This window comes from Misgurnus anguillicaudatus, chromosome 4 (assembly GCF_027580225.2).
Source record: "Misgurnus anguillicaudatus chromosome 4, ASM2758022v2, whole genome shotgun sequence".
Lineage (NCBI taxonomy): Eukaryota > Metazoa > Chordata > Actinopteri > Cypriniformes > Cobitidae > Misgurnus > Misgurnus anguillicaudatus.
This window is the reverse complement of record NC_073340.2, coordinates 36,043,105-36,062,814: the sequence shown is the minus strand read 5'-3', so window position 1 is coordinate 36,062,814 and position 19,710 is coordinate 36,043,105. Positions and strand designations below refer to the sequence as shown.

The 19,710-nt window shown below is 38.6% G+C and overlaps 2 protein-coding genes across 2 annotated transcripts in view; both read left to right on the top strand.

The window, feature by feature from the left end:
* LOC129420664 (uncharacterized) overlaps positions 1-4,718 on the top strand; it is a 19,759-nt gene extending 15,041 nt beyond the window's left edge. The window contains exons 15-19 of the mRNA XM_073866518.1: positions 2,016-2,417; positions 2,498-2,569; positions 4,061-4,450; positions 4,503-4,518; positions 4,694-4,718. Of these exons, the coding sequence (XP_073722619.1) occupies positions 2,016-2,417; positions 2,498-2,569; positions 4,061-4,450; positions 4,503-4,518; positions 4,694-4,718 (905 nt within the window). The remainder of the gene's footprint in view (positions 1-2,015; positions 2,418-2,497; positions 2,570-4,060; positions 4,451-4,502; positions 4,519-4,693) is intronic.
* LOC129420663 (uncharacterized) lies at positions 4,693-19,710 on the top strand. The gene is made up of 15 exons (XM_073867207.1): positions 4,693-5,092; positions 5,196-5,261; positions 6,981-7,388; positions 8,736-9,128; positions 9,207-9,278; positions 12,326-12,715; positions 12,883-13,290; positions 13,393-13,458; positions 15,190-15,309; positions 15,397-15,581; positions 18,024-18,181; positions 18,293-18,538; positions 18,622-18,784; positions 19,023-19,125; positions 19,211-19,710. Exons 1-15 carry the CDS (start codon positions 4,798-4,800, stop codon positions 19,222-19,224), a joined length of 3,087 nt encoding a protein of 1,028 aa, XP_073723308.1. The 5' UTR covers positions 4,693-4,797; the 3' UTR covers positions 19,225-19,710.

The window sequence follows — 19,710 nt, the reverse complement described above, 5'->3', positions numbered from 1 at the left end:
ATGGACTGACAGTCTCTGATTTTACAACATCGTCTGTTTTTGGTATAGTTAGAAACTGAGGTTAGACATGGAAAGGATAAAAATAAATACGATTAAGTACAGTAGTGAAAAAAACTCTTCTTGTTAAAATCTTTCTAGGAACAAATTCCAAAGTACAGCAAACCTCTCAGTACTGAAAGACATAGCAAACATTGATGCAAGTGCAGATAAGAATCTTAACTGGACACATTCTCATGACACGGCTCTGTACATCACGTACACTGTAAAATGGTTATATTCCTTAGTAGATTTAACGAAATAAAATCACTAAACTATATTAAAAAAATTAATTCTTGTTTTTTAAACAAAATTTGAGTTAAAAAAAACATAGAAATGTGAGTAATTGGAATAATTTAAATTCAACTTAACTTTATCATGTATGATCCACTTAAATTTGTAAAAAGGAAATTAACTTAATAAGTTTGTGTTCAATCTACATTATAATGGTTTTGGTTGACATAACTAACTAGGCATTGGAGTTGTAGTTCATGCTTTGCATGGGACGGCATTTGAAAAGTAAAATTTGAAATAAAACATTTGATGTGTTTTTAACTAAAAATAAACACTTTTTTTAATGTTTAATGTGCATGTACCTTTTTTTGTAGTTACCACTTTTCAGAAGAGTGCTGCTTGTGTTTAGACTGTAGGTGACACAATGAAAATCAGGATGTGTGTTAATTCACTCAACTGTGCTAATGCCAGTCTTGTCTTACTTGCTCATCATAATATGGTGTATATAATAACATGTAAAGAAAAGCATTAATTTTACATGATTAAATCAGGAAGATTCCATTAAAGAAGTAAGCCTAAAAAAGTACTTACAATGTATACATTTATTAACGTGTGTTCCCTGGGTTCGAACATATGACCTTTTGCGCTGCTAACGCAATGCTCTACTGAGCTATACAGGAGCAAAAACTTAAATAAATAATCAACACATTTATTTAGCAGAACTGCCAATAAGAACCTTCCTTTCAGTGACAACATGACAGAAGGGTCAAACACTTTCATGAGTTTTCATTTGTATTAAATGTATTTTAAGATAAATTTTGCTCCAAAATGAATAATTTGATGCAATACAAATACAAATACAATAGATGGTAACATACTCTCATCATTTTACTGTTGCAAAGGGTGTTTCTCATTATAACATAAATGTGTCTGAAAACATGATTCTGCCTTACAGTATAAGTCATAACGAACTGGATGATTTTTTTTTGCCATATGGGTTGTAAAATTAGAAATGTATTTATTGCCCCTGCAATACATTTTGAAATATTTGTTAATATATGAAGATAAAAAACTAAATATATTTGAGAAACACCCTGTAAAAATGCAGCATTTTTTGTCAAATCAACATATATTTTTATGTTACTTTAACTTAAAAGATTAAGTTCAAGTTATGTCAAAATTTTTTTAAGTCAAAACTTAAAGGTTGAATTGACTTGCAAACCCAGTTGTTTTAACTTCATGCTGCATTTTTTAACTTCATGTCAGTGCATTGACATTTTTTAACTTTAACATTTTGATATAACATTAAAGTCATTATGGCGTTTAGAAAATGTTTTTTTGAGGAGGTGGGGTAGTGCACAATAGGCCCCTGTGGCACTATGTCCTTTTGTCCTTAATGTCCTTAATGGCATTTTTTCCTTACATTACTTTTACTTGTATACTTAAAGTAGTTTTGAAACCAGTACTTTTACACTTTTACTTGAGTAAAAAGCTTGAGTTAATACTTCAACGTCTACAGAAGTCTTTTTAAACCCTGATACAGTATTTATACTTCTACCTGAGTAATGAATGTGAATACTTTTGACACCAGTGCTTGATCATTGCATAAGGATCACACCCAACATATGTTGTGATTCTCTTATTTTTGTTTCTGTTGACCAGGTGAGGTGCTGTTTTTTTCTGTCACCACCTTGTCACCAATCCTCTAACGCTGCTTTTGCTAACACCTCTTTTCTTCATGATAGTTGACTTCAGCAGCATCACCAATGATCCCTGTTACAACTATGAGTCTCTGGATCGTCCCTGGAGAGCAACAACTGAAAGTAATTTGATAATTTGTGACAGCGATTTCTCCTGGAATGGCTGGTACCGACTTTATCATTATGGGATGAACATCCAAATGCCAGAGAGCTGTGTTGATCCATTCAGCTGTAATGCAGGCTTCGGTCTGTGGCTCAATGGTTCTCACCCTCAGATAGAAGATGGGGTGGTGACCCGTGAGGTCTGTGCGGCAAATAATATTGGTAGTTGCTGTGATGTTGAGTATGAACCCATCAGAGTTAAAGCCTGTCCAGGAAATTACTACGTCTATGAACTTGTGAATCCATACAATTCAGGTCTATACTATTGTTCAGGATACTGCACAGGTAAAGCTTTTCTTTTAAGTCTTCTTGTCAAAAGTTTAAAAATGACTTGAGTCATCACCTAAGTGACATGTTTTCTTTAGACATCAGCACTATATCACAGACGATTCCCACAACAACTCCAGCTATGATTACTGGATCCAGCTTCACCTTGAGTAGGTATTCGTTATTCGATTTAATTCTTACAGATTAAATGACCTTTGGATTAAAGACAGCATTTTTCTATCTGAGGTTCAAAACTATTTAAATTTCTCTAAAACAAAGGAATTGAATTTAAATAAAGTCTATAAACACTGCAAGCAAATTTAAACAACACTGCAACATAACTTTTCAACAGCTCCCTGACATCAGTGCAAGAGTTCAGTGTTGCTATTTTATGTATAACGTGTAGACCATAGACATACATGCGTAGATGCAGCATTAACCCTCTGCTGCGATGCATCAACGAGTCGGCACCGGCACCACTATGCAAGTTTAAATATTATCTCTTTTTTTTGTGTGTGCTGTTGATTCGCAAAGCAAGCATCACATCTGCAGATGAGATGTGTTATTGTCCTGTCCTATTTGAGTTCTTTGCCTGTTATATTCATTTTTTTTCCAGAATGTGTTTATCGTAATGTCATTGTCAGTTCTTGTTACATGTCTCAATCAGTTTCCTACTGTATGTGTAAGCTTCTCACATGACTGGGTGCATCCTAATTCGAAGGCCGCAGCCTCTAAAGTCCACGAAGCGTCACCTACATGCACAGTATTGCAGCAATAATATTACTTCACCTCATTAAAATATAATTTATTATACTAAAAAAAGGACCTTTCATTTGCAAAATATACACTTGAATCTTGGGATAGCCAAGGCTGTGAAGGATCGATCTGATGGAAACAAAGTGATTCATTTTCGGTGGAAGCGAATGGAACACGTGATTTGTTATCTCACACCAAGATCAGACAATTTAGCCAACATACATAAAGGACTAAGAAATCATTTATTTTTAAATGCTTTTCAATACTTTGTTTGAAATATAAAAGTGATGTTTATTTTACAGTATGTGTACTTACCTTGTACATATATTGTAAATATGTTGTACTTACAGACAAATGTGTGGTACTTACTTTTAAGTATGTACATGGTAATTAAATGGTATCATTACTGTACTTACCAGTGGTACATACTTGGTAGTTATTATCTAACTCTAAATAAGTACTGGGTAATACCAGATGCATACTTATAGTATAGGTATACAGTAAATAACAAGAAACACTTCTGTACTTACAAATTAATGTACAATATACATTATCCGCAGCAATGCATCTTATTTTATGGTTTTACTAGTTAATATAAGTCACAGGGGTATATTTATACTATGCTTTAACTTAGGTGGTAGGTCTTGTTTAATAACTTTGTAAAATGCAGCACTTTATTTTACAGTCCTGTTTCATTCAGTTACTATGGACCTACTAGTGAATGTACCCAGTAGGTAATGCGTACGGTATTAAATAAAACATATAAAACAGTGAGACTCAAACCAGCTACTTTTGGGTTAAAAGCTCGACTCTATAACCATTAGCCCACGACTGCCCTGTACATGCCAATTATCCTGTCATGCAGTGGCACACCTCTTTAAAATATAACTTTATTTTAATCTCAGGTGACCCATGCTCAAACTACAACATACTGGACAACAACTGGAGGAGCACACTCCATTACTGGTATTGGTATGGATTTACATTTGGACATGATGACACTATGGTTAAATGGGATGGCTGGTATCGACTCTTCATCAATGGATTGAGTGCTCAGATGCCCGACTGGTGTGTTTCTTCCATGGCATGTGGGGGTTATACTTCTCTTTGGCTTGGTGGTTCTCATCCTGGAGTAGAAGATGGAGTTGTTACTCGTGAAGTCTACGGCTCTTATTTTGACCAGTGCAGTCGTTTCACATCAAACCCAATCCAAGTCAAAGCTTGTCCTGGAGATTATTATGTCTACAAACTCACCAGACCAAATTTATCAATTGCAGACCCTGTATATTGTGCAGGTACTTCATACTGCTTATTGGCTTTGCATGTTTATCATGAACTGATTTGCAGACATGACCTTGCAAAGGTATGTCAATATACTGCGTTATAGACAATGATATCAGGTCAGACAGATATCATAGTCAGTCATAGCCAATAGCCAAAACCTTTAACGATACCATGCCAATAATTAAGAAAGAATATGGCATCATTTTTGAAAGCATCTCTATTTATTAATGCACACCTTCTGCTTTTCATAATAGTTGCGTTCAAAACTCCAAGTGTTGACCCCTGCGATAGCTACACCAGTCTGGATGAACCCTGGAGATCCATTGATAATTATCACTATTACTTCAGCAACCAAACCATGTCTGATTATTTTGTCAATTGGAATGGCTGGTACAGACTTTTCATCAATGGTCAGAGTGCTCAGATGTCAGAGTCGTGTGTTACTCAGTGGCATTGTGGCACTTATTGCCCACTGTGGCTGAAAGATCCTCATCCAAAGCTGGAAGATGGAGTGGTCACACGATTTGTCTGTATGTCTGCATGGGAAGACTGTTGTGGTATAAAATTTCATCCCATACAAGTCAAAGCATGTCCAGGAAATTACTATGTTTATGAGTTTGTCAGACCAATAGGCATTTCTGCTTACTGTGCAGGTAAAGAATTCATTTCTCATTTTCTGTTTGCCATTGATAATAAATAATATAATAATTTTATAATAATAATAATTGCCATTGATAATAAATGTTTCTATCACAGAAGTCACAGGCATCACCACTGAGACTCCGCACATAGAGTCAATTACTACGCCCATCACAATCACTGGTAAAGTATTGTACTGCTTCTTTTTATGAGCTCACGTGTGACATATTTTTATTTAAGAAATAATTCACCCAAAAATGAAAAACTTACACTTTGTGTAAGTGAAACAGGGAGATAAATTACAGATGTGATTTGTTGGTACCCTTTTAACACTGTCACACAGTTTTAACCACTCAGTATATTTGAGTTTTAATAGGTTTTACATGTTGTCTGTTCCATTTTATTCCAGTGTTTAATGTGTGAATATCTTTTTTCCTGGTCTGAATAAGGATCTAGCCATAAAAGGAGGCAGCATGAGCACATGTTTAGCTTAGCTTAGCTTAGCCAAGCTGCTCGTCTCGTCTCGGTCTCAGACAAAGAGGACTCAGAATTTTTATTTCAAAACCGGTCAAGACCACAACTACGGCACATCACAAATTTATTTTTTATCATTAATTTAAAAAAAATCTGTTTTTTTTCAGGTTTGGCATATGATGTTGGCATTGTTTAAGCATTGTTTAAGTTTCTCCCAATGACAATTTTTCTAATTTATTACTAAAAACACGAGTGGATGACAAGCCATGGAAAGACTAAATGGTTAAGTTGATTTCAGCTCTTTAGTGTTTGTTCACTTTTATTTGCTTATAGACAAAAATAAATTCCCACATATCTGCAATGCCTTTGATTATTTTATCAACTTCTCTGATGGCATACACACACGCATGCACGCACGCACGCACGCACGCACACACACACACACACACACACTGGTATCCATGTTTTGTCGGGACATTCCATAGACGTAATGCATTTTATACTGTACAAACTGCATATTCTATTCCCCTAACCTACCCCATTCCCTAACCCCAACCATCACAGAAACCCTTCTACTACTTCACATTTTCAAGAAACATCATTCCGTTTGATTTATAAGCTTGTTTCCTCATGGGGACATCAAAATGTCCCCACAAGGTCACAAAAACATTCGTATTCCTATGTTTGTGGAGACAATTGGTCCCCACAACGTGATAATTACCAGGTACACACACACACACACACACACACACACACACACACACACGCACACACACACGCACACAGATAAGAAGTGCCTAATCATATGCATATTTCACATTTTATCATAAGTGTTTTAGTGCAGTGACTTGGACTGGTCTTGGTTTTGACTTGGTCTCAGCCTGTCTTGGTCTTGGTCATGACTTGGTCTCGGTTTAGGTGGTCTTGACTACAACACTAGATTTTGGATTAGGCCTATCACTTCTTTGGATTGTACAGGTGAACACTTAGCAAATTTAGACTTAAAACATGCTTAGCTAAAAATGTTAAGAATAGAAAAGCAATGGAGAAGGAATCCTTAAACTCTGAGACAGCTGAAGCAGTTTGGGGAAAGAAAATAGCTGTTGACAGGTGCAGACGCCTCGCTGAGAGCTCATGTTAGCATTGATTGCTTCGAATTATTGTGCAATAATAAAATATAACGTGTAAGGGTACCAAGCATTTTTGTCTATGATTTTTTATCATATTATTTGTTTACTACAGTAATGCTTGTTTTTTTTTTAGTAAAACCATGGTTAATGTTCATAAGCAAACTAATTTATCCATGTCTTTACAGTATATCATGACTGTTATTCATGTCATCATGTTATTTGCACATGCTTTTTAATATTATTTTTTTCCCCCAAATGTTAGAAGAAACTTTAACATTTACCCTAACTTCTGTCATAGAAACATCAACGCTCAGCTCTGACCCGTGCTTTAACTATAACACTATTGATGAACATTGGAGAGACATCCGGCTAAACCCACCCCAGGACCGTGACCATGATGACTCTACTGTTGAGTGGAACGGCTGGTATCGACTGTATTTAAATGGAGAAAGTGCTCAGATGTCTGAATGGTGTGTGAGTTATATGGGATGTGGTGGTGAAATCGGACTGTATCTCAACGGCTCTCATCCACGACTTGAGGATGGAGTGGTGACGCGTGAGGTCCTGGGAGCTGAAGTGTTGTACTCCAAGCGGTGTGGCATCTCCACCTCCAACCCCATTCAAATCAAAGCTTGTCCAGGAGATTATTATGTCTATAAACTCGTCACACCAGATGTTTCAATCTACAGACCTTCATACTGTGCAGGTGAAGTTCTAACTTGTGATCTTTTTTTACTCTTAATTTGTCAGCTAGCATACTAATATAGATTTGAGGCTATATCTTCGCAAAAGAAAAATTGTACAGTGACATGAAACATTGCTAGAGTGCTTATCACTACACATTGACTAACTAGTCTTGTACATTTTTGGTGCTGTGATAACAGTTAATTTAACTTTGCATGTTAATTTGTTTAAGTTATATTTTTGTGCGGTCTAGCTAAACCTCATTGTCCTGTCTGGCACATTTCTTGAAGTGGTACGTTTGCCAAAGATGATGCAAAATATGTGTTTCTTTACAAGACATACTGTACTAGTGTTTTTCTAAAACTTGATGATTAGATTTTCTATAAATGAAGAGTTTCGTTGCAAAACGAGATAAATCCATTTTTTAACATTTTTGTGAAAACATGTTTATTATTATGTTATCATGTTATTATTTTGTTTTATGGTGCTACTTAGCTGTATTATTTAAGTTATGGAGGTTTAAATCAAAACAAAACAACTGCAGTTGCATTGAAGTTAATTGGAATGCACAACCAAAAAACGAGATTCCTGAACAATAAAAAAAACGGTGGTTATCTCGTTTTGCAATGAAACTCTTCAAATTTTCTCACCAATTTGAATTGTTTGAAAAGGCTACTTTTTCTTACTCTTCCTATAGCATCATATTTGCAGGAAATGTGGTATGTATCATCTAGACAAACACAAGACAAAAAGTTTTTTAAAGATTTTGGATACACCGATCTGTTCTCATTTACGTCAACAAATTCATTGGTGTGGTTGCCAAGAGCCAATTTCCCAAAAATGGCTGATGACAATTTGTTTTGATGACTTCATTTGGAGCCAGAATAGTGATCGTGACATAGTATTAAAGTCCCGTCCATATTCAAGTTTGATTCGATCTCAAACACACAAATCGTCATCACCCCAGCATCAAAAAACTTAAACTTATTTGGAAAATGATTACTTAAATAATCATAAATGTGATAACAACTTAAATAAAATAAACTATTTGGGGGAAATTTATATGAAGTGTTTATATGCTTGGCTCACCTCACATTCATTTACATGGAGAGGGCGGGGATAGACATATGCTGCAGCTAGCCACCTGGGGGCAATGGATTGCTTCACTTTTCAAGATGTGTGTGGCACACCTACATAGTAATAAGATGACTACAGTTATTCATTGTCATAATTAAATTTAATTAAACAATTTTTTTAAATGTAAAACAATTTTCATAATGTTGTAATAACCAAATTTACAAAACTCTTAATTGCTTTTCATGTACATACAGTATAGCAATGGTATTAAAAAATAATTTCTTCATGTCAGTTGCTTTCAGCAGCATCAACAATGATCCCTGTTACAACTATGAGTCTCTGGATCGTCCCTGGAGAGCAACAACTGAAAGTGGATTAAACATTTGTGATGAATCTTTCTCTTGGAAAGGCTGGTACAGACTTTATCATTATGGAATGAACATCCAAATGACAGAGACGTGTGTTAATGCATTTAGCTGTAACACAGTAATAAGTTTGTCGCTCAGTGATCCTCATCCTCAGATAGAAGATGGGGTGGTGTCCCGTGAGGTCTGTGGAGCAAATTATTGGAGTGGTGATTGTTGTGATTACAAGCTAGGTCCCATCAGAGTAAAAGCCTGTCCAGGAAATTACTATGTCTATGAGCTCATAAATCCACAATACTGGTGTTCAGGATACTGCACAGGTACAGATTTTCTTTAAAGTCAAATGATTTAAAATTACTTAAGTATGTGAGATCTTAATGTTTTTTTTATTTATTTAGATGTCAGCACTATATCACAGACAATTTCCACAATAACTCCAGCCATGAGTCTTGGATCCAGCTTCACCATGAGTAGGTATCCATTATAGGGTTATTAAAGCTGCAGTCTTGTAACCTTTTCAGATAAAAATAAACAAAAATCAGGTCTTGAGTAATGCATAAAAATTCACTTCTTCTTAACTTACCCTGATTCTAAATGGTCGGCGTATATTGATGATTTATAATTTGAGTGGTTATATTGGATTTCAGAGAAATATATTTTTAAGCTTGAAATATTTTAACTTATAGCATGGTTACATCACAGGGGGATGGATTGTATACCTTTTGTGTACATCCCCAGCCCATTGATGTTGATGGTTTTAATGCATAGGAGCTGAACGGATGCCTCTAGAGGAGCTCACGTCATTCAGTACAGCTCGTTTCTCCCGCGGGAAGCCAACATTAGCCCCCTGACGCCTACCTTCTTCGTCTTGTCCAGGGAGCGCCATATCCTCCCCCTGACCCCCTAACGTCACCCCCGGACAGCCTATTAATCCCCTGACTGTTTATTTTTCTTCATCTAGTACACGGAGGGCCTAAACCTCCCCTGAGCGCCTAACTTCACTGTAGTCTTCCTCGCACCCACGGACAGTCTATTCATCTCCCTGACTGCTTATTTTTGTTAATCTCATACACGGAGCACCTTAACCTCCCTCTGACCACATAACTTCACCGTAGTCTTCCTTGTACCTGCGGACGGCCTATTTATCCCCCTGACAGCCTACATTCCGTAGTCCCTAACGACCTACCCATCCCCCACTTCTCTGGTTGCAGGACCTCAAAATTCAGCACGCTCAGCCTCAGGGGTACCCCGGGCATGGGGCCCCAAGTCCTGCATCTCTGTGACCTTCCCTGTCTAAAAAAGGGCAGCCGTGGGGCCCGCTTGTGTTTCTTGTCGAGGGCCCCCGACTCCGCCTCCGAAGTCTAGGGCCACGCAACACAACTTTCTGTAAAGTTTAACATATGTACATTACATTATTATGTCATACATGGCTTCCTGTATGTGTACAACCAAAAAAATAAGATTGGAATAATGTTGAAATAACACACTTTCGATCCACAGCCTAGATAATTTGCATTGAATAAGTCTGCATGTTCAACAACAGCCTAGTTTGTTCATGTCAAATACATTACAGTTGGGATGTAAAATGACAACCTAATCAACCATGTCAAATAAGTTACATTTAGGATACAAATGAAAAAAATCATCCTGACTGCTGTTGTTGTACATCCCGACTGTAGCCTATTTTGGCCGTATGAGGTCACGGGGATGCCAGGGTGTTGTTTTGGCAGCCAACTGTAGATAAGCGGTCAGTTGGATGAACAGGCCTTCCACGGGAGGTCGTACACAGTCAGGGGGTGACAGTTCGTCATTTAGGTTGCTTTCGGCATGAAGTCGGTCTGGGGATGAACAGGCCTAGCCTGTTCTAACCAGACTCTCGTACATTCATTTCATTTGTACAGATAGTCTGGCCACGCTCCATTGCAAAGCATTACTTCCGTTAAGGAGGGTCCTCTTTTGAAGTTTAAAACTATTGGATCTGCCCAGAGTCACTCAGGATCTACCATAGGCGATCGCTAACGTGTGGTTATGACGTATATCATGCCGGAAACAACAAGTCAGAATAATCAAACCAACAAAACTTAGCAAACCTGGTTCTTGCTCCGGCTTTAACTTCTGTACATTCGGACCGAACGTCATCGTTCTTAGCCACCCCCCTCTGTTCGCTGATTGGACCTGCAGATTTTTGCAGGAGAAAACAAAACTCTACATAGCAGTTACAGACGTAGTACTGAAGCTAAATGAAAATTAAGCGGAAGCACGTAAGAGGGCGGAGCCAGGCTAGAATAGGCCTTCCGTGGGAGAGAATAGCTAGGCTGACGTTAAAGCACCCAGCGGGAGCTGGACAACCCCCTTGAAAAAGCACACCAAGGGGGAGGATGTGCGCTCGGTGGATGTGGGGGAGGTAAGGTTCCCCCTGGAGGTGCCACACTGCTACTGTAGGCCCCTCTTGCCAAAAGCGAGCCAAGGAGGATGGCCACCATCTAAATGACGTCGTCATCTAAGCTGAGCCCTGGAGGTCGTGCGCCACCCTGTGGCAAAGGCTCGAATTGCCCCTGACCTGCCATTCCATCAGCATTTTTCAGGAATTTTTCACGTGGCCCCCTTCGAGCCGAGGGCCCCGTAAATGCTTCCGAGGGGTCCCTCGAGTTAGGGACTGCCCCCCGATACGTTTTGAGAGTCGTGAAAAAATCATCTAGGGGGCGCCATTCAGCTTCCGAGACAAGCCTACCATTCACTGTCATTTAAGCTGTCCAGATACCCCTCTGCGATTTCACTTCCCTTAGGTGGGGAATGTCATGTAAACATGTCAGTTTATCAAGTCTTTACATCTAGGGAATGTATCTGATGTTAAAATCAAGAAATTATTTCTTGTGATTTTGTTTATTTCAGTTCATAAAAATTGAATAGTTCAGAAAATGAAAAGTATTCCATCATTTACCCACCTAATGTCATCTTATATGTATATAACTTTCTTTTTTTCTTTAGCCAATTACATTTAAAGTTATATTAAATCATATCCTGGCTCATCCTGGCATTGAAATGCCATTGAATTGCACCAATTTTTAAGCCCATCCATCATCAGAAAATGTTATCCATACGACTTCAGTGGGTTTATTATCTTATTAAGCAAAAGCAACCGATGTGGGGCCAACATGCCACAATTTGTATTTAAATAAAAACATATAGATCACTAAATATTCTCGAAATACAAAATGTTGTTCTCACAAATGCACTATGGATTCAGTTTTCAATTGATGGATGGGCTTCAAACAATGTATTTTACTTAATGCCATTACAAGAGTCAGGATATTATTTAATACAACTCCAAATGTGTTCGACTGAACAAACATAGTTATAAACACCTACTGTGGGATAGCATTAAGGTGAGGGAATCATGGTATATTTTAATTTTGGGTGAACTGTTGCTTTGAAGACTTTAGTATATATGCCACAAAGTAATAAAAAAACTAGATCCAAAGTCATCATTAAAAACATAACCTTATTTTGATCTCAGGTGATCCATGCTCAAACTACAACATACTGGACAACTACTGGAGGACCAAACTCAATGACTTTAATATGCATGGATACATAACTGAGAGTGATGACACTCGTGTAATATGGGACGGCTGGTATCGACTCTTCATCAATGGATCGAGTGCTCAGATGCCTGACTGGTGTGCTCCTTATATGACATGTGGAGGTTTCAGTTCTCTGTGGCTTGCTGGTTCTCATCCTGGAGTAGAAGATGGAGTTGTTACTCGTGAAGTCTACGGCTCTTATTATGATCAGTGCAGTCATTACACATCAAACCCAATCCAAGTCAAAGCTTGTCCTGGAGATTATTATGTCTACAAATTCACCAGACCAAATGTTGCGATCCCACTCCCTGTATATTGCGCAGGTACATTTATTCTGCTTATAGACATCATGTTTATAATAAATAGTGTTGTAGGAGTGATTTTTATATAACAACAATCTTAGCAGTCATGTTAAAAATAATTGATATTGATTATCTTGCTTTTAATCTGCAATATATAAAATGCAACATTTCTTTTATTTTCCTAATAGTTGCTTCCAGCACTCCAAGTGTTGACCCCTGTGACAGCTACACCAGTCTGGATGAACCCTGGAGAGCCACCTATTATTATCTCTATAATGATTACCATGGATACTACAGTTACAGGTGTGATTATAATATCGATTGGAACGGCTGGTACAGACTTTTCATCAATGGTCAGAGTGCTCAGATGCCAGAATCATGTGCCATGTACGGTAGGTGTGGCACATCAAGTCCTTTTTCACTCAAAGATCCTCATCCACAGCTGGAAGATGGAGTGGTCACACGACATGTTTGTTTGACCACATGGGACAGCTGCTGTGGTTATGAATCTCATCCCATACAAGTCAAAGCCTGTCCAGGAAATTATTATGTTTATGAGTTTGTCAGACCAATGGACTGCTCAGCTTACTGTGCAGGTAGATAATTTACTCATATATATGTATACCTTAAAAACATTCTGATTTGTTTTAAATAATGGACATCAATATTAAATAAATAAACCAAAATATTCACCACAGTTACCTCTACAACACAGACAACAAAGCTACCCACTGAATTCATTTCTCCAATCTTCACAACCACTGGTAATGTAGTGCTTCCTTGATGAGCTCTCATCTACATCTTTTTAACATTTCAGTTTTTTCATATTTAAATATAAGTGTAGTACATTTGCGATATAATAATTTTATAAAGATGCAAGTAAAATTATATTAGAATAAGCCGCTTTCCATTGTCTTGATCGGTCCATGCTGCTCGACTCATCTCACCTTACTTGGGCTTGCTTTGCTTTTCCATTGAGTACCGGGATTATAGGCGTGTCATTATATTTGCGCTGCCTACTCCTGGGACATCATAAAGTGGGAGCAACACAGCATCAATGAAATGCAGTGTTTCAAACACCTGTGCACCAGTCAAAGACCTCCACTGAGCCTCATTTAAGTTGCAAAAATATTGTGCATACATGTGGATGTGCCGCCACAAACTGCAAGTCTGTGGAAACACTGGAGTGGTGTTCCTGATTCTCAGTGTGTGGATGTTTGTCACAGCTAAAAGGGAGTTTGGGAATTTTGGTTTACTTGAGACAGCGCATTTACGAAAGTAAGATATAAAGCTATTCTTCATTAAGCAATGACGCTGGTAGTGATGATTCTCTCAGACCAATCAATGATCTACACGTCACGTTTTGGTATCAGCTAAGCTCAGAGGTGAAAGAAAAAAGTATATGGTACTAAGTACTGTACCCGGTGTAAACCCCCCCCAAAAGTGAGCTGCTCTGACCTAAACCATGCTGTACTATACAATGTAAAAGCTCCAATAATGAATACACCTTAAAAAAACAGCAAGTAAAAACCAAAGGAGAAAAAAGCATGACAGTTAATAAAGCAGTCACCCCCAGGAAGTTGTACAATGAATTTAGAACAACTAAAGATAACTTGAATGTTTCTAAGGCTTTGTCCACACGAAGCCGGTGCATTCCCTATCCGATAATTTTTTTCCTTGTTCTAAAATATAATCCGTAAACACAAAACCACTGAAACCGACTGAAAGCGGTGTAGTATATATGCTGGACCAGTATGGGGCGCTGTAATTCTGCCACAGATATACACTATACACGAAGAAGAAGACTTTGAGCATTCGCATAACCAACGTATGATGTTGTCCATTATCGCTTGTTGCTCACCACAATTGCATAGAAGCAATAGATTTTGCTGAAATAAAGCTAGTAGGCTTTAGTAGCTTCTGTAGCACGAACACAATCACGTAGTCCGCCGTTATTGTTGTTGCTGTTACGTGTGACGCTTCCGACACGTGATGTGATGACGTTTTCGCTTCACAAAATATACGGATTGGCTGTACACACGAAACCGCAAGGGTGACGATTTCAGATTTATCCACTTTAGGACCCGGTTTCAAAAAATAGCGGTTTCACTCTCTCAAAACGCCGGATCCGTGTGGACGAAACGGCAATACGGTAACAACTTTATACGTATACAGTGATATGCGTCTCATGTGCGCATGAGTGGATCATGTGTGCTTATCTCCTTATCTGTGCCAAAAACTAAAGTATCCAACCTGTTTAGATTCTGCACAGCATGATTATATACAGTATTATAAAGCACTGTGGAGGAGATCAAATATAACAAGCTGTTAGACAGACTCAACATTGTATCATTGCTTTATTCTGTGATAACATGTTTTTTTATCTAAATCTGGACTCTAGTCATAATTTTATTTAATATATTTAGTTTAACTTAGTAAATAATGATGTTTTAAAAAACAAATAAATAAATCACCTGCCTACATTCTACCCTCAGCTCTGACTGATCAGTGTTCTGCACTGAACTGTACTGAAGATGAATGGTGTGGAGAGATGAACGGTGTTTACGGCTGTTTCTGTAATAAGAACCAAACCAGATCTGATCCTGACTCTTTTGGTTAGAATCATCCCTTTACAATATCTGAAATACAGTATAACCATTTTCTTTATTTCCTGATGCTGTTAATATGTTTATATCTCTCAGATTTCTTTGAAACCTGTGAAAGCAGTACAGGTTCTATATCTATATCTCGCTGTCAGCTCTTTGAGGCTGGTTATTCAGCTCATGGCCTGCACCTCAATGATCCCAGCTGCAGAGGAATCATCCAGAATGGCAGAGTGGAGTTTAGTTTTGATAACAATGGACACACCTGTGGTACAAATCTTGTGGTAAGACTCAATATCTACATAGTGTTCAAATACACTCAAATACCTGAGTAACTTTTATGAATGAAATTGAACAAATTGTAAAAAGGGTTCATCTAAATCATTTTTTAATCATTTTCTAATTTTCAAATGTGGCAGGAGAAAAGAAAATAAGACACAACTTGCAGTAAAATTACCCGGAAGGGGCCTTTATTCAGTGACAAAAGATAGGAATTAGTGCAGGAGTCCAATGAGCTGTTGTAGTAGAACTGGTGAATATGTGCAAACTTGCTGAAGAACTGCAACATGGGTCATTTAATATTCCCTAGAGCCCACAGGAGAAAAGAACCAGCAAAAGTTTAAATGTTAGTTTGGCATTGGGAGATCTAGCTCCTCTTAAGCTTCCCTCTTGTTTATATTATCTTGTCTTGATGGCCATCAGGTGGCTCATATTCCCAAACTTCACCTCCTGGTAATTGGGTCATTTTTGCTTCCATGACCACGCTGAGGAGGGGGGGGGGGCAAGAGAGACACAGACCTGGCCATCCATTGACCATATGGGACAGATCGTTCGCATTACCATGTGATGCCCCCCTCAATGCTGTACTGTAAAGTGTTAGTCCTGGAGTGCCAAGGACCACCTGGTCTCCCAGGCATTGGAATCTTTAGCCCAAGTCATTCACTGTAGTGGAGCATGATTGGTGACCACGGTGAAGCTATGTTCCTTCAAATAATACCTCAGCTCCAGGACAGCCCACTATGGCAAGCCTTCCTTTTCCACTGCTGCATACTGTGACTCAGCAGGGGAGAGCTTGTGGCTGATATAGACAATGGGATGCTCTTCTCCTTCCTGGATTTGGGAAAGCATGACTACTTCTCCTATGTTGGATGCGTCTGTCTGTAAAATAAAGGGACAACTGTAATCATGGACATGCAGAACTGGCAAAGTGGTAAACACCACCTTAAGTAGCTGGAAAGCACACTCTGCATCTTCGGTTCAATGTAACTTCTCAAGCAGGCCTTTTTGGTCAGGTCTGTGATGGGACAGGCTAGAGGAGAAGTTAGGAATGAAGCAACTGTAATAGCCCACTAACTAGATACAGGCACATACCAGGGACTTGGTGATAGGTGTGCTGAACTACTTTACTGCTTCTACTTTTTGTTCTTGTGGCCTGGTGAGCCCTCTGCCAATCCTGCAACCCAGGTACTGTGCTTCTGACAGGCCCAGGTGACACATCTTTGGGTTGGCCTACTCTCTGTAGTTCCATCACGACTTTCTTCAGCCTTTCTAGGTAGGCCTCCCAATGTTCTGAGTGAATAACACATTATCGATATAGGCTTTGGCATAAACTCCAAGGGACCAAGGGATTCAAGATTACTCAAATACTCCCAACTGAAGCATCCCTTGCACTTCCTCCTCTGTAGCCTGTCATCGCACTACGGCACATGGTAGGCCTGCTGCCTAAAAATGGTTTTGGAGGGGGGTGCGAATCTCATGAACTGCTCTTTGAACTGCTGATTAAACTGCTCCACCAACCCATTTGTCTGGGGGTGGCAAACATAAATACATAGTTGCTTTACCTTCAATAACTTGCTCAAGTCTGCCATGACCCGGGAGACGATTTGAGTACCCTGGTTTGTCAATATTTCCCTGGAAAGGCCCACTCGACTAGACAGAAGAAATAACTCCTTTGCAATGTTCTGGAAAGTGAATCCTCCATCGCTCTCTAATGTCCTGTGCTTGAGCCATCTCCACCAATTCCACCCCCTGCCCCAACTGACTAAGTGATTCTGGATTATGCATCCCCACTGCCTTCTGGTGTACTTGGGGCAGAGATCAAAGCAGCTTATATATTACCACTTTCTCAGCAACTTGTATAGTGGTATATTAGCCAGTAATAAGCCACAAATGGGCTAACCTGCAGATCTAGGATGCTTGCATTCGCACTGAGGTTGTGGATCATATGTCCACCCTAAGAATTGCTTGTTTGCACACACAAGTGACAGCCCAACCCATGCTAATGTCTGTTGCTTAAGGGATGGAGCCAATGCAGGGGATAGTAAATTGTAGGCACACTGTGCTTCCCCACCTAAAAGTTATGCCAGCCCACTCAGTCGCATCACACCCCTCTCGTTCGGCCACCACCTCTAATGTGTGAAGGTAGGCCTCTACATCAAGTTCTGTCAACTTTGTAAGCAGTTGGTTAGCCATGGCTTGGGCTGGGGAGCTTGTTGGGTGGTATCTAGACAAAGCTTTTCAAACTCACGTTCGGTCCTCTCCTGACATGAAGTCAACTCCACCACAAACCTTTGTTGGCTGTGTGAGACTTCAGCCAGGTGGCACAAGATATCCTTATGTATCCTTACAGAAGAGAGAATTGCAGAGGGAGGGGTTCTATAGGATAATTGGAGTGAACAAAAATTAGGTCAGTATCTGTCCTAAAAAAATATGCTTCTGATCCACAGGCCAATGGCACTCATATCATCTATGAGAACTTTATTTTGGGAGCACCAAGGTCATCTGAAGGTCTCATCAGTAGAGAGAGAATTCTGCAGATATCTTTCAGCTGTGTTTACCCCCAAACCCAAACACTTTCTATGATAGAAATCAACCCACTGGAGAGGTGAGACTTTTTTATAGTTTGCTACATACAGTATATAAAAGACATTCAATATGTAAGTATTTTATTTATTATATATTTATTATAACCGATCTATGTTTGTTATTTTCCCAGTGTTGTGCACAAGACCCTGCCTGCTGGTCATGGGATGTATCAGGTTCGAATGATCCCTTATCAGGATGTTGGGTTTTCTCAGCCCTTCAATGGTAGTGTGAATGCAGAACTCAACCAGGAGATTTTTGTTGAGGTTCGTGTTGATGGGGTTGACAGTCGACAGTTGGTGACAGTGATTGACACATGTTGGGCTACACCTGTGAATGATCCAGATTACAGTCTGCGCTGGGATCTCATCACTGGAGAGTAAGAGACTAACATTTCTTTGTGTTTGCTGTAACATGTTTAGACATTTAAAGGGTTAAATAAATAATCCTCCTTATCCTCAGGTGTCCAAATCCACATGATAACACAGTGAAGCTTCTTCAGAATGGTGTCTCAACATCCAGCCGTTTCTCCTTCAGGATGTTCATCTTCAACTCAAACTTCACTAAAGTTTATCTGCACTGTGCTGTTCATCTTTGTATTCAGGCCAACAATTACTGCTCAGCGGTGAGTTTATAAACTCTAGCAGAACTCATATAATGTTTCTGAAGTAAAGTAATTCATATTGAAATTATTTTCATTATAATGTTCCACTGCAAAAAATGTATTATATATTTAATATTTATCATTTAATTTGTTTGTTATTGACTAAATATATATTTTCTTTGTTGAATAAATCCAGTTTTCAAATCTTCAAACACATTTTTGAAGATCTTATATTGCTTGTATCTTCTCCATCTCTTAGCCCTGTGTCTCTGGATATCATCAGAGGATCGGCAGATCTCTGGATTTTCATGACAGTTCCTCCATATCCATGGGTCCTCTGATTGGGTCTGATGGAAACACAGGTGAAGATTTCAGATGATTTTATGATTTATTTTAGTTGTGGATCAATAACATTTCACTGTGTTACATTATATTTACTCTTTACAGATATCTCACATTAAATGAAGTCAGTGGCTCCGTGTCTGTGTAGTTCTTTGATGCAGTTGCTTGTTTCTCTCATGACTTCTTTTACCTTCCCTAAGTAAATTTTCACAAAATATAGACAATGCTTTACTTAAGAATAACCTCATTTTAATGTTTGAGCGTGTTTGAGCTGCTTGTCCTGTTTAATTGTAACATATTTTGGTGACATTGTTTTGTCTTAAGATGCACACCTATAGTGTTTTTTGTAAGTTATGTTTGTAAAAAACTTCTTAAAAGACCTAATATAAATAAGGCCTAGTCCTGGATTAACCTAAACCCTGTCCAGGAAACTGCCCCTAACAGTTTATTTAGAAATCTTTTGTATTTTCATGTGCCTTGTGCAAAGTTTAAAATGCATAAGTTAGAAAAGTTAATTGGTGCCCCTGCCTCTTTGAGGTGAGAAGATGAAAGTTTGGTGTGTGTGCTGTCCATGCTGTAATGCCAAGGCTGATTAAAAGAAAGAA

Excerpts from the sequence above, each read along its gene's own strand:
- LOC129420663 (XM_073867207.1), top strand. The coding sequence starts at position 4,798 with ATGTCTGATTATTTTGTCAATTGGAATGGCTGGTACAGACTTTTCATC. Across the intron at positions 9,129-9,206 it reads GTGTTCAGGATACTGCACAG|ATGTCAGCACTATATCACAG; the intron begins GTACAGATTTTC and ends TTATTTATTTAG. Across the intron at positions 12,716-12,882 it reads ACTCCCTGTATATTGCGCAG|TTGCTTCCAGCACTCCAAGT; the intron begins GTACATTTATTC and ends TTTTCCTAATAG.